Source organism: Schistocerca serialis, chromosome 9 (assembly GCF_023864345.2).
Source record: "Schistocerca serialis cubense isolate TAMUIC-IGC-003099 chromosome 9, iqSchSeri2.2, whole genome shotgun sequence".
In the NCBI taxonomy this organism is placed as follows: Eukaryota; Metazoa; Arthropoda; class Insecta; order Orthoptera; family Acrididae; genus Schistocerca; species Schistocerca serialis.
In genome coordinates, this window is record NC_064646.1 from 517708210 (window position 1) to 517722142 (window position 13933).

At 39.0% G+C, this 13933-nt stretch overlaps 1 protein-coding gene across 1 annotated transcript; it reads right to left on the reverse strand.

The window, feature by feature from the left end:
- Window positions 1-8221: 8221 nt before the first annotated feature.
- LOC126419746 (piggyBac transposable element-derived protein 4-like) lies at window positions 8222-10055 on the reverse strand. Its single transcript, XM_050086923.1, has 2 exons — window positions 9941-10055; window positions 8222-9837 (listed from the first exon to the last, which is right to left on the reverse strand). Exons 1-2 carry the CDS (start codon window positions 10053-10055, stop codon window positions 8222-8224), a joined length of 1731 nt encoding a protein of 576 aa, XP_049942880.1.
- Between the last annotated feature and the right edge of the window lie 3878 nt (window positions 10056-13933).

Here is a 13933-nt window from a genome sequence, read left to right on the forward strand (position 1 = left end):
ACTTCAGGTTTACTGTATCCCTTGGACCTTCTTATTGACTATGAAACACAGGAATTGCATCTGAATTTAATTCAAATGGCACAATGCCGACTTAAGTACAAGAGGTCTGACACTCTCACTTTCTATGATTTGAACCTCTCCTGTGAGTCCGGTTTTACATTCCGAAGCTTCACTCCAGGTTTACTGTATACCTTGCACATTCTTATTGACCATGAAACATACCAATTGCATCGGAATTTAATACAAAAGGCATAATAACGACTTAAGTAAAAGAGGACAAACACTCTAACTTTCTATGATTTGAACCTCTCCTGTGAGTCTAGTTTTAGATTCCGATGTTTCACTTCAGGTTTACTGTATCCCTTGGTCCTTCTTATTGACGATGAAACATAGAAATTGGATCCGAATTTAGTACAAAAGGCACAATGGCGACTTAAGTACAAGAGGACTGACACTCTCAATTTCAATGATTTGGACCTTTCCTGTGAGTCCAGTTTCAGATTCCGATGCTTCACTTCAGGTTTACTGTATACCTTGCACCTTCTTATTGACGATGAAACACAGAAATTGCATCGGAATTAAATTCAAAAGGGACAATGCCGACTTAAGTACAAGAGGACTGACACTCTCACTTTCTATGATTAGAACCTCTCCTGTGAGTCCAGTTTTAGATTCTGAAGCTTCACTTCAGGTTTACTGTATACCTTGGACCTTCTTATTGACGATGAGACACAGTGTTTGCATCCGAATTTAATACAAAAGGTTCAATGCCGACTTAACTACAAGAGGACTGACACTCTAACTTTCTATGATTTGAACCTCTCCTGCGAATCCAGTTTTAGATTCCGATGCTTCACTACAGGTTTACTGTATCCCTTGGACCTTCTTATTGACGATGAAACACAGAAATTGCATCCGAATTTAATACAAAAATCACAATGGCGACTTAACTACAAGAGGACTGACACTCTCACTTTCTATGATTTGAACCTCTCCTGTGAGTCCAGTTTTAGATTCCGATGCTTCACTTCAGGTTTACTGTATCCCTTGGACTTTCTTATTGACGATGAAACACAGAAATTGCATCCGAATGTAATACAAATGGCACAATACCGACTTAAGTACAAGAGGAGTGACACTCTAACTTTCTATGATTTGAATCTCTCCTGTGAGTCCAGTTTTAGATTCCGATGCTTCACTTCAGGTTTAATGTATACCTTTGACCATATGATTGACGATGAAACTCAGAAATTTTATCCAAATTTAAAACAAATGGCACAATGCCGACTTAAGTACAAGAGGACTGACACTCTCACTTTCTATGATTTGAATCTCTCCGGTGAGTCCAGTTTTAGATTCCGATGCTTCACTTAAGGTTTACTGTATACCTTGCACCTTCTGATTGACGATGAAACATAGAAATTGCATCGGAATTTAATACAAAAGGCACAATGCCGACCTAAGTAAAAGAGGACTGACACTCTAACTTTCTATGAATTGAACCTCTCCAGTGAGTCCAGTTTTAGATTCCGATGCTTCACTTAAGGTTTACTGTATCCCATGGACCTTTTTATTGATGATGAAACACAGAAATTGCAACGGAATTTTAATCAAAAGGCACAATGCCGACCTAAGTAGAAGAGGACTGACACTCGCACATTCTATTATTTGAACCTCTCCTGTGAGTCCGGTTTTAGATTCCGATGCTTCACTTCAGGTTTACTATATCCCTTGGACCTTCTTATTGACGATGAAACACAGAAATTGCATCCGAATTTAATACAAATGCCACAATGCCGACTTAAGTACAAGAGGACTTACACTGTCACTTTCTATGATTTGCACCTTTCCTGTGCGTCCAGTTTTAGATTCCGATGCTTCACTTCAGGTTTACTGTATCCCTTGGACCCTCTTATTGACGATGAAACACAGAAATTGGATCCGAATTTAATACAAAAGGCACAATGCTTACTTAAGTACAAGAGGACTGACACTCTCTCTTTCTATGATTTGAACCTCTCCTGTGAGTCCGGTTTTAAATTCCGATGCTTCACTCCAGGTTTACTGTATACCTTGCACCTTCTTATTGACGACGAAACATAGAAATTGCATCGGAATTTAATTTAAAAGGCACAATGCCGACTTAAGTAAAAGAGGACAAACACTCTAACTTTCTATGATTTGAACCTCTCCTGTGAGTCTAGTTTTAGATTCCGATGCTTCACTTCAGGTTTACTGTATCCCTTGGACCCTCTTATTGACGATGAAACACAGAAATTGCATCCTAATTTAATACAAATGGCACAATGCCGACTTAAGTACAAGAGGACTGACACACTAACTTTCTATGATTTGAACCTCTCCCGTGAGTCCAGTTTTAGATTCCGATGCTTCACTTCAGGTTTACTATATCCCTTGGACCTTCTTATTGACGATGAAACACAGAAATTGCATCCGAATTTAATACAAATGCCACAATGCCGACTTAAGTACAAGAGGACTGACACTGTCACTTTCTATGATTTGAACCTTTCCTGCGAGTCCAGTTTTAGATTCCGATGCTTCACTTCATGTTTACTGTATCCCTTGGACCTTCTTACTGACGATGAAACACAGAAATTGCAACGGAATTTAATTCAAAAGGCACAATGGCGACTTAAGTACAAGAGGACTGACACTCTCACTTTCTATGTTTTGAACCTCTCCTGTGAGTCCAGTTTTAGATTCCGATGCTTCACTTCAGGTTTACTATATCCCTTGGACCTTCTTATTGACGATGAAACACAGAAATTGCATCCGAATTTAATACAAAAGGCACAATGGCGACTTAAGTACAAGAGGACTGACACACTCTCTTTCTTTGATTTGAACCTCTCCTGTGAGTCCACTTTTAGATTCTGATGTTTCACTTCAGGTTTACTGTATCCCTTGGACCTTCTCATTGACGATGAAACACAGAAATTTCATCCGAATTTAATACAAAAGGCACAATGCCTACTTAATTAAAAGAGGACTGACACTCTAACTTTCTATGATTTGAATCTCTCCTGTGAGTCCAGTTTTAGATTCCGATGTTTCACTTCAGGTTTACTGTATCCCTTGGACCTTCTTATTGACTATGAAACACAGGAATTGCATCTGAATTTAATTCAAATGGCACAATGCCGACATAAGTACAAGAGGACTGACACACTCTCTTTCTATGATTTGAACCTCTCCTGTGAGTCCGGTTTTAAATTCCGAATCTTCACTCCAGGTTTACTGTATACCTTGCACCTTTTTATTGACGATGAAACATTGAAATTGCATCGGAATTTAATACAAAAGGCACAATGCCGACCTAAGTAAAAGAGGACTGACACTCTAACTTTCAATGATTTGAACCTCTCCATTGTGTCCAGTTTTAGTTTCCGATGCTTCACTTAAGGTTTACTGTATCCCTTGGACCTTCTTATTGACGATGAAACACAGAAATTGCATTCGAATTTAATACAAAAGGCACAATACCGACTTATGTACAAGAGGAGTGACACTTCAACATTCTATGATTTGAATCTCTCCTGTGAGTCCAGTTTTAGATTCCGATGCTTCACTTCATGTTTACTGTATCCCTAGGACCTACTTATTGACGATGAAACACAGAAATTGCAACGGAATTTAATTCAAAAGGCACAATGGCGACTTAAGTACAAGAGGACTGACACTCTCACTTTCTATGATTTGTACCTCTCCTGTGAGTCCAGTTTTAGATTCCGATGCTTCACTTCAGGTTTACTGTATACCTTGGACCTTCTTATTGACGATGAAACACAGAAATTTCATCCGAATTTAATACAAAAGGCACAATACCGACTTAAGTACAAGAGGAGTGACACTCTAACTTTCTATGATTTGAACCTCTCCTGTGAGTCCAGTTTAAGAATCCGATGCTTCTCTTCAGGTTTACTGTATCCCTAGGACCTTCTTATTGACGATGAAACACAGAAATTTCATCCGAATTTAATACAAAAGGCACAATGCCGACTTAACTAAAAGAGGACTGACACTCTAACTTTCTATGATTTGAACCTCTCCTGCAAGTCCAGTTTTAGGTTCCGATGCTTCACTTCAAGTTTACTGTATACCTTGGACCTTCTTATTGACGATAAAACACAGAAATTTCATCCGAATTTAATACAAAAGGCACAATACCGACTTAAGTACAAGAGGAGTGACACTATAACACTCTATGATTTGAATCTCTCCTGTGAGTCCAGTTTTAGATTCCGATTTTTCACTTCAGGTTTACTGTATCCCTTAGACCTTCTTATTGACTATGAAACACAGGAATTGCATCTGAATTTAATTCAAATGGCACAATGCCGACTTAAGTACAAGAGGTCTGACACTCTCTCTTTCTATGATTTGAACCTCTCCTGTGAGTCCGGTTTTACATTCCGAAGCTTCACTCCAGGTTTACTGTATACCTTGCACATTCTTATTGACCATGAAACATACCAATTGCATCGGAATTTAATACAAAAGGCATAATGCCGACTTAAGTAAAAGAGGACAAACACTCTAACTTTCTATGATTTGAACCTCTCCTGTGAGTCTAGTTTTAGATTCCGATGTTTCACTTCAGGTTTACTGTATCCCTTGGTCCTTCTTATTGACGATGAAACATAGAAATTGGATCCGAATTTAATACAAAAGGCACAATGGCGACTTAAGTACAAGAGGACTGACACTCTCACTTTCAATGATTTGGACCTTTCCTGTGAGTCCAGTTTCAGATTCCGATGCTTCACTTCAGGTTTACTGTATACCTTGCACCTTCTTATTGACGATGAAACACAGAAATTGCATCGGAATTAAATTCAAAAGGGACAATGCCGACTTAAGTACAAGAGGACTGACACTCTCACTTTCTATGATTAGAACCTGTCCTGTGAGTCCAGTTTTAGATTCCGAAGCTTCACTTCAGGTTTACTGTATACCTTGGACCTTCTTATTGACGATGAAACACAGTGTTTGCATCCGAATTTAATACAAAAGGTTCAATGCCGACTTAAGTACAAGAGGACTGACACTCTAACTTTCTATGATTTGAACCTCTCCTGCGAATCCAGTTTTAGATTCCGATGCTTCACTACAGGTTTACTGTATCCCTTGGACCTTCTTATTGACGATGAAACACAGAAATTGCATCCGAATTTAATACAAAAATCACAATGGCGACATAACTACAAGAGGACTGGCACTCTCACTTTCTATGATTTGAACCTCTCCTGTGAGTCCAGTTTTAGATTCCGATGCTTCACTTCAGGTTTACTGTATCCCTTGGACTTTCTTATTGACGATGAAACACAGAAATTGCATCCGAATGTAATACAAATGGCACAATACCGACTTAAGTACAAGAGGAGTGACACTCTAACTTTCTATGATTTGAATCTCTCCTGTGAGTCCAGTTTTAGATTCCGATGCTTCACTTCAGGTTTAATGTATACCTTTGACCATATGATTGACGATGAAACTCAGAAATTTTATCCAAATTTAAAACAAATGGCACAATGCCGACTTAAGTACAAGAGGACTGACACTCTCACTTTCTATGATTTGAATCTCTCCGGTGAGTCCAGTTTTAGATTCCGATGCTTCACTTAAGGTTTACTGTATACCTTGCACCTTCTGATTGACGATGAAACATAGAAATTGCATCGGAATTTAATACAAAAGGCACAATGCCGACCTAAGTAAAAGAGGACTGACACTCTAACTTTCTATGAATTGAACCTCTCCAGTGAGTCCAGATTTAGATTCCGATGCTTCACTTAAGGTTTACTGTATCCCATGGACCTTTTTATTGATGATGAAACACAGAAATTGCATCCGAATTTAATACAAAAGGCACAATACCGACTTATGTACAAGAGAAGTGATACTTTAACATTCTATGATTTGAATCTCTCCTGTGAGTCAAGTTTTAGATTCCGATGCTTCACTTCATGTTTACTGTATCCCTTGGACCTACTTATTGACGATGAAACACTGAAATTGCAACGGAATTTAATTCAAAAGGCACAATGCCGACCTAAGTAGAAGAGGACTGACACTCTCACATTCTATTATTTGAACCTCTCCTGTGAGTCCGGTTTTAGATTCCGATGCTTCACTTCAGGTTTACTATATCCCTTGGACCTTCTTATTGACGATGAAACACAGAAATTGCATCCGAATTTAATACAAATGCCACAATGCCGACTTAAGTACAAGAGGACTTACACTCTCACTTTCTATGATTTGCACCTTTCCTGTGCGTCCAGTTTTAGATTCCGATGCTTCACTTCAGGTTTACTGTATCCCTTGGACCCTCTTATTGACGATGAAACACAGAAATTGGATCCGAATTTAATACAAAAGGCACAATGCTTACTTAAGTACAAGAGGACTGACACCCTCTCTTTCTATGATTTGAACCTCTCCTGTGAGTCCGGTTTTAAATTCCGATGGTTCACTCCAGGTTTACTGTATACCTTGCACCTTCTTATTGACGACGAAACATAGAAATTGCATCGGAATTTAATTTAAAAGGCACAATGCCGACTTAAGTAAAAGAGGACAAACACTCTAACTTTCTATGATTTGAACCTCTCCTGTGAGTCTAGTTTTAGATTCCGATGCTTCACTTCAGGTTTACTGTATCCCTTGGACCCTCTTATTGACGATGAAACACAGAAATTGCATCCTAATTTAATACAAATGGCACAATGCCGACTTAAGTACAAGAGGACTGACACACTAACTTTCTATGATTTGAACCTCTCCCGTGAGTCCAGTTTTAGATTCCGATGCTTCACTTCAGGTTTACTATATCCCTTGGACCTTCTTATTGACGATTAAACACAGAAATTGCATCCGAATTTAATACAAATGCCACAATGCCGACTTAAGTACAAGAGGACTGACACTGTCACTTTCTATGATTTGAACCTTTCCTGCGAGTCCAGTTTTAGATTCCGATGCTTCACTTCAGGTTTACTGTATCCCTTGGACCTTCTTATTGACGATGAAACACAGAAATTGGATCCGAGTTTAATACAAAAGGCACAATGCCGACTTCAGTACAAGAGGACTGACACTCTCTCTTTCAATGATTTGAACCTCTTCTGTGAGTCCAGTTTCAGATTCCGATGCTTCACTTCAGGTTTACTGTATACCTTGCACCTTCTTATTGACGATGAAACACAGAAATTGCATCGGAATTAAATTCAAAAAGCACAATTCCGACTTAAGTACAAGAGGACTGACACTCTCACTTTCTTTTATTTGAACCTCTCCTGTGAGTCCAGTTTTAGATTCCGATGCTTAACTTCAGGTTTACTGTATCACTTAGGCCTACTTATTGACAATGAAACACAGAAATTGCATCGGAATTAAATTCAAAAATCACAATGCCGGCTTAAGTACAAGAGGACTGACACTCTAACTTTCTATCATTTGAACCTCTCCTGTGACTCCAGGTTTAGATTCCGATGCTTCACTTCAGGTTTACTGTATCCCTTGGACCTTCTTATTGACGATGAAACACAGAAATTGCATCCGAATTTAATACAAAAGGCACAATACCGACTTATGTACAAGAGGAGTGACACTTTAACTTTCTATGATTTGAATCTCTCCAGTGAGTACAGTTTTAGATTCCGATGCTTCACTTCATGTTTACTGTATCCCTTGGACCTTCTTATTGACGAGAAGCACAGAAATTGCTTCCGAATTTATTACAAAAATCACAATGGCGACTTAAGTACAAGAGGACTGACACTCTCACTTTATATGATTTGAACCACTCCTGTGAGTCCAGTTTAAGAATCCGATGCTTCACTTCAGGTTTACTGTATCCCTTGTTAACACTCTCTGTACCAGGCCTATTTTATGCACCCGTCCCTAGAAACCGGGCAATTTTACCAATATTAAAAAAATTACTGCATCAAATCTACTGTTTGGATTGTGGCAAATTTGGTACCATCTTGAAGCTGCACATTTCTACTTTAATTCTGAGTGAAAGAAACTACTTTACAATGCACAGCTTTAAGGTACAGTTATAGAAATCACTTAGATGTTTTAAGAATTTAGAAAAAGTCATACGAATAAGGGAATACAATTGTGATTTATTTTTAACCAAAATTGTGGCACTACATTACATGTTTCTGATAGTATACAGTATTACATATAAATTTCACACAGAATCATATTGTTTTTTAGTGTGGAAAATTTTAAAGCAAGGTTCCAGGCAGAGTGCAACGCCACACTGTTCACATTCGTATCGTGTCTCTTTGCGAGAAGCCTTGCCACTCTGTTTCTTGCTCCTGGAACTGCACACGTGACACACACGAGCAGCATACTTCTTAGTAGTTGCAGGTATGTGCTGCAAAAAATGTCTCTTTGTTAGCCGACCTACAGTTCCTTCATTTCTTGGAATGAATTCAAGTGTGTCGTCTTCAACAAGCTGAACTGCAAGCACTGTTATAAAGTCTGTTATTGTAATTTTCTTCCTGTGCACTGCATTGTACAGCCAAAATGCATTTGATACTCCCATAAGCAGCAAATGGAAATATAATTTTCGCCACCATTTCACAGTTCTGTGCTGGAACGGATTGTACTGCAGGCGTTGGTCTCCAATATCCACTCCAATTTTATTGAGGTTGTAATCAAGTACCTGAAGTGGTTTCAATACTACAGACCCATTTCTCTTAGTATGCGTACCAAATGTTGCTTGATGCCTTGTAGACAATGTATACACATCTCTCTTATCTTTCCACTTCATTGCCAATACATTATCTTTACGCCGAAAAGACATTTCGCCCTTTTTCAGCTTAGCAGATACTAAATCTTTAGGCAATCCTTTCCTGGATTTGTTCACAGTACCAACAGCTCCAGTGCCTTTCTCTGCCAGTTGCTGAAATAGCTCTGGACTGGAATAAAATCGATCTAAATACACAGTGTGGCCTTTGTTCAGCAAGCTGCTGTCAGACAACAATCGCAAAATAACCGCAGACGAAGAATTGTCAACAATATGCTTACCAGCATAAACTTCAAAATTTACAACATAGCCACTACTGGCTTCAGCAACAGCATATACTTTCAGTCCATACTTATGAGGCTTATTTTGCATGTAAACACGGAAACTCACACGACCTCGAAATGGGCAAATTCCTTCATCAATTGTCACTTTTTCTGAGGGACGATATGCCTGGATACATCGCTCCTTCAAATTATTATAATATGGCAAAACTTTGTAAAGTGGATGAAATCCATCTTCGCCTGGTTTTTTCTGATTTGAATTGTCAACAAGATGCAAGCATGACAGTATCTGAGTGAAACGCAAACGGCTCATGACATGGGGACAAAAGTTACAACTAAGAACAGGATTAGTGCTCCAATGGTCCGCAATTTTTGGCTTTTTCGAAACACACATGTGGAAAATAATACCCAAGAAACGCCTCATCTCACTTATAGTCACTGGCTTCCACGAACTCAAAACTGAATGGGGCTTCAGATTATTTCCTCTTCTTTTCTTCTGTATTGTCTGTGATGCATACAAATTTGTCTGTCTCTTGAGTTCATTTACGTCACTGTCAGTAAGGAACACTTTACTGCAATCCAGTACAGAACTCGACTCATCAATATCCACTAGTATCTGCCTGGGTGTCGTGTTGACAGGCAGAGGTCGGTAGGTGTCAACTGCAGTCCACTCACTGTCTTTCGGATACGGCACAGCTGCTGGATTTGAAGCAACACCTTCAACATCATTCTCGTCTTCATCTGAAGACAAACTGTCATCAATCTCGTCTTCTAAAAAGAATATCACATTATGTGTAACTACATACATCGTTTACACATGTTCAACAGATATGTGCGTACTGCACAATTACGTGGAAAATTCGGAAATACGTACCTTCAAACACACCATTGCATTCAGAATCGTCTGAATCACTCTCTACATTATCCAGAGTGTCGCTATGATTGATCAAATCCGCAATTTCTGCGTCTGATAAACCGCGCCGAAACATGATGACAAACAACTGAATGATATACAGACTGAGAACGCAAAGATAAGTTTTAACATGAATTACAGCGCTGCCGTGACATCTATGGACGCATTTTGTTAATAAACATCTGAAAAACGTATAGCGCTGGCCAAACCCGTAGAAATAACGTTGCAGTGTTTTGAATGAAATTAAATGTAGCGGCCCGTAAATTTTACGGGCTTGGTGATTTTCGCGCGATCCCAGGCCCGTAAATTTTACGGGCTTGGCGCTTAGAGTGTTAAGAATCCGATGCTTCACTTCAGGTTTACTGTATCCCTTGGACCTTCTTATTGACGAGAAAAACAGAAATTGCTTCCGAATTTATTACAAAAATCACAATGGCGACTTAAGTACAAGAGGACTGACACTCTCATTATCTATGATTTGAACCTCTCCTGTGAGTCCAGTTTTAGATTCCGATGCTCCACTTCAGGTATACTGTATCCCTTGGACCTTCTTATTGACGATGAAACACAGAGTTTGCATCCGAATTTAATACAAAAGGCACAATGCCGACTTAAGTATAAGAGTAATGACACTCTAACTTTCTATGATTTGAACCCCTCCTATAAGTCCAGTTTTAGATTCCGATGCTTCACTTCAGGTTTACTGTATCCTTTGGACCTTCTTATTGACGATGAGACACAGAAATTGGATCCGAATTTAATACAAAAGGCACAATGGCGACTTAAGTACAAGAGGACTGACACTCTCACTTTCAATGATTTGAACCTCTCCTGTGAATCCAGTTTCAGATTCCGATGCTTCACTTCAGGTTTACTGTATACCTTGCACCTTGTTATTGACGATGAATCACAGAAATTGCATCGGAATTAAATTCAAAAGGCACAATGCCGACTTATGTACAAGAGGACTGACACTCTCACTTTCTATGATTTGAACCTCTCCTGTGAGTCCAGTTTTAGATTCCGATGCTCCACTTCAGGTTTACTGTATCCCTTGGACCTTCTTATTGACGATGAAACACAGAGTTTGCAGCCGAATTTAATACAAAAGGCACAATGCCGACTTAAGTACAAGAGGACTGACACTCTAACTTTCTATGATTTGAACCTCTCCTGTGAGTCCAGTTTTAGATTCCAATGCTTCACTTCAGGTTTACTGTATACCCTGCACCTTCTTATTGACGATGAAACACAGAAATTGCATCGGAATTTAATTCAAAAGGCACAATGCCAACTTAAGTACAAGAGGACTGACACTCTCACTTTCTATGATTTGAACCTTTCCTGTGAGTCCAGTTTCAGATTCTGATGCTTCACTTCAGGTTTACTGTATCCCTTGGACCTTCTTATTGACGATGAAACACAGAAATTGCACCCGAATTTAATACAAATGGCACAATACCGACTTAAGTTCAAGAGGACTGACACTCTCACTATCTATGATTTGAATCTCTCCTGTGACACCAGTTTTAGATTCCGATGCTTCACTTCAGGTTTACTGTATCACTTGGACCTTCTTATTGACGATGAAACACAGAACTTGGATCCGAATTTAATACAAAAGGCACAATGGCGGCTTAAGTACAAGAGGACTGACACTCCCACTTTCAATGATTTGAACCTTTCCTGTGAGTCCAGTTTCAGATTCCAATGCTTCACTTCAGGTTTACTGTATACCTTGCACCTTCTTATTGACGATGAAACACAGAAATTGCATCGGAATTAAATTCAAAAGGCACAATGCCGACTTAAGTACAAGAGGACTGACACTCTCAGTTTCTATGATTAGAACCTCTCCTGTGAGTCCAGTTTTAGATTCCGAAGCTTCACTTCAGGTTTACTGTATCCCTTGGACCATCTTATTGACTATGAAACACAGAGGTTGCATCCGAATTTAATACAAAAGGTTTAATGCCGACTTAAGTACAAGAGGACTGACACTCTAACTTTCCATGATTTGAACCTCTCCTGTGAGTCCAGTTTTAGATTCCGATGCTTCACTACAGGTTTACTGTATCCCTTGGAGCTTCTTATTGACGATGAAACACAGAAATTGCATCCGAATTTAATACAAAAATCACAATGGCGACTTAAGTACAAGAGGACTGACACTCTTACTTTCTATGATTTGAAACTCTTCTGTGAGTCCAGTGTTAGATTCCGATGCATCCCTTAAGGTTTACTGTATCCCTTGGACCTTCTAATTGACGATGAAACACAGAAATTGCATCCGAATTTAATACAAATGCCACAATGCCGACTTAAGTACAAGAGGACTGACACTCTCACTTTCTATGATATGAACCTCTCCTGTGAGTCCAGTTTTAGATTCCGATGCTTCACTTTAGGTTTACTGTATACCTTGCACCTTCTTATTGACGATGAAACACAGATATTGCATCCGAATTTAATACAAAAGGCACAATGCCGACTTAAGTACAAGAGGACTGACATTCTAACTTTCTATGATTTGAACCTCTCCTGTGAGTCCAGTTTTAGATTCCGATGCTTCACTTCAGGTTTACTGTATCCCTTGGACTTTCTTATTGACGATGAAACACAGAAATTGCATCCGAATGTAATACAAATGGCAGAATACCGACTTAAGTACAAGATGAGTGACACTCTAACTTTCTATGATTTGAATCTCTCCTGTGAGTCCAGTTTTAGATTCCGATGCTTCAGTTCAGGTTTACTGTATACCTTGCACCTTCTGATTGACGATGAATCACTGAAATTGCATCGGAATTTATTACAAAAGGCACAATGCCGACCTAAGTAAAACAGGACTGACACTCTAATTTTCTATGATTTGAACCTCTCCAGTGAGGTTAGTTTAAATTCCGATGCTTCACTTAAGGTTTACTGTATCCCTTGGACCTTCTTATTGACGATGAAACACAGAAATTGCATCCGAATTTAATACAAAAGCACAATACCGACTTATGTACAAGAGGAGTGACACTTTAACATTCTATGATTTGAATCTCTCCTGTGAGTCCAGTTTTATATTCCGATGCTTCACTTCATGTATACTGTATCCCTTGCACCTACTAATTGACGATGAAACACAGAAATTGCAACGGAATTTAATTCAAAAGCCACAATGCCGACCTAAGTAGCAGAGGACTGACACTCTCACTTTATATTATTTGAACCTCTCCTGTGAGTCCAGTTTTAGATTCCAATGCTTCACTTCAGGTTTACTGTATACCTTGCACCTTCTTATTGACGATGAAACACAGAAATTGCATCGGAATTAAATTCAAAATGCACAATGCCGACTTAAGTACAAGAGGACTCACACTCTCACTTTCTATGATTTGAACCTCTCCTGTGAGTCCAGTTTTAGATTCCGATGCTTCACTTCAGGTTTGCTGTATCCCTTGGACCTTCTTACTGACGATGAAACACAGAGTTTGCATCCGAATTAAATAAAAAAGGTACAATGCCGACTTAAGTACAAGAGGACTGACACACTAACTTTCTATGATTTGAACCTCTCCTGTGAGTCCAGTTTAAGAATCCGATGCTTCACTTCAGGTTTACTGTATCCCTTGGATCTTCTTATTGACGATGAAACACAGAAATTGCATCCGAATTTAATACAAAAGGCACAATGGCGACTTAAGTACAAGAGGAGTGACACACTCTCTTTCTATGATTTGAACCTCTCCTGTGAGTCCACTTTTAGATTCTGATGCTTCACTTCAGGTTTACTGTATCCCTTGGACCTTCTTATTGACGATGAAACACAGAAATTTCATCCGAATTTAATACAAAAGGCACAATGCCGACTTAAGTAAAAGAGGACTGACACTCTCACTATCTATGATATGAACCTCTCCTGTGAGACCAGTTTTAGATTCCGAAGCTTCACTTCAGGTTTACTGT

What these genes read in the sequence shown, in the direction of transcription:
- LOC126419746 (XM_050086923.1), bottom strand. Translation starts at nt 10,055, where the DNA reads ATGTTTCGGCGCGGTTTATCAGACGCAGAAATTGCGGATTTGATCAAT. An exon ending in ATGCAATGGTGTGTTTGAAG is followed by an intron (nt 9,838 to 9,940) that starts GTACGTATTTCC and finishes TATTCTTTTTAG; the next exon opens with AAGACGAGATTGATGACAGT.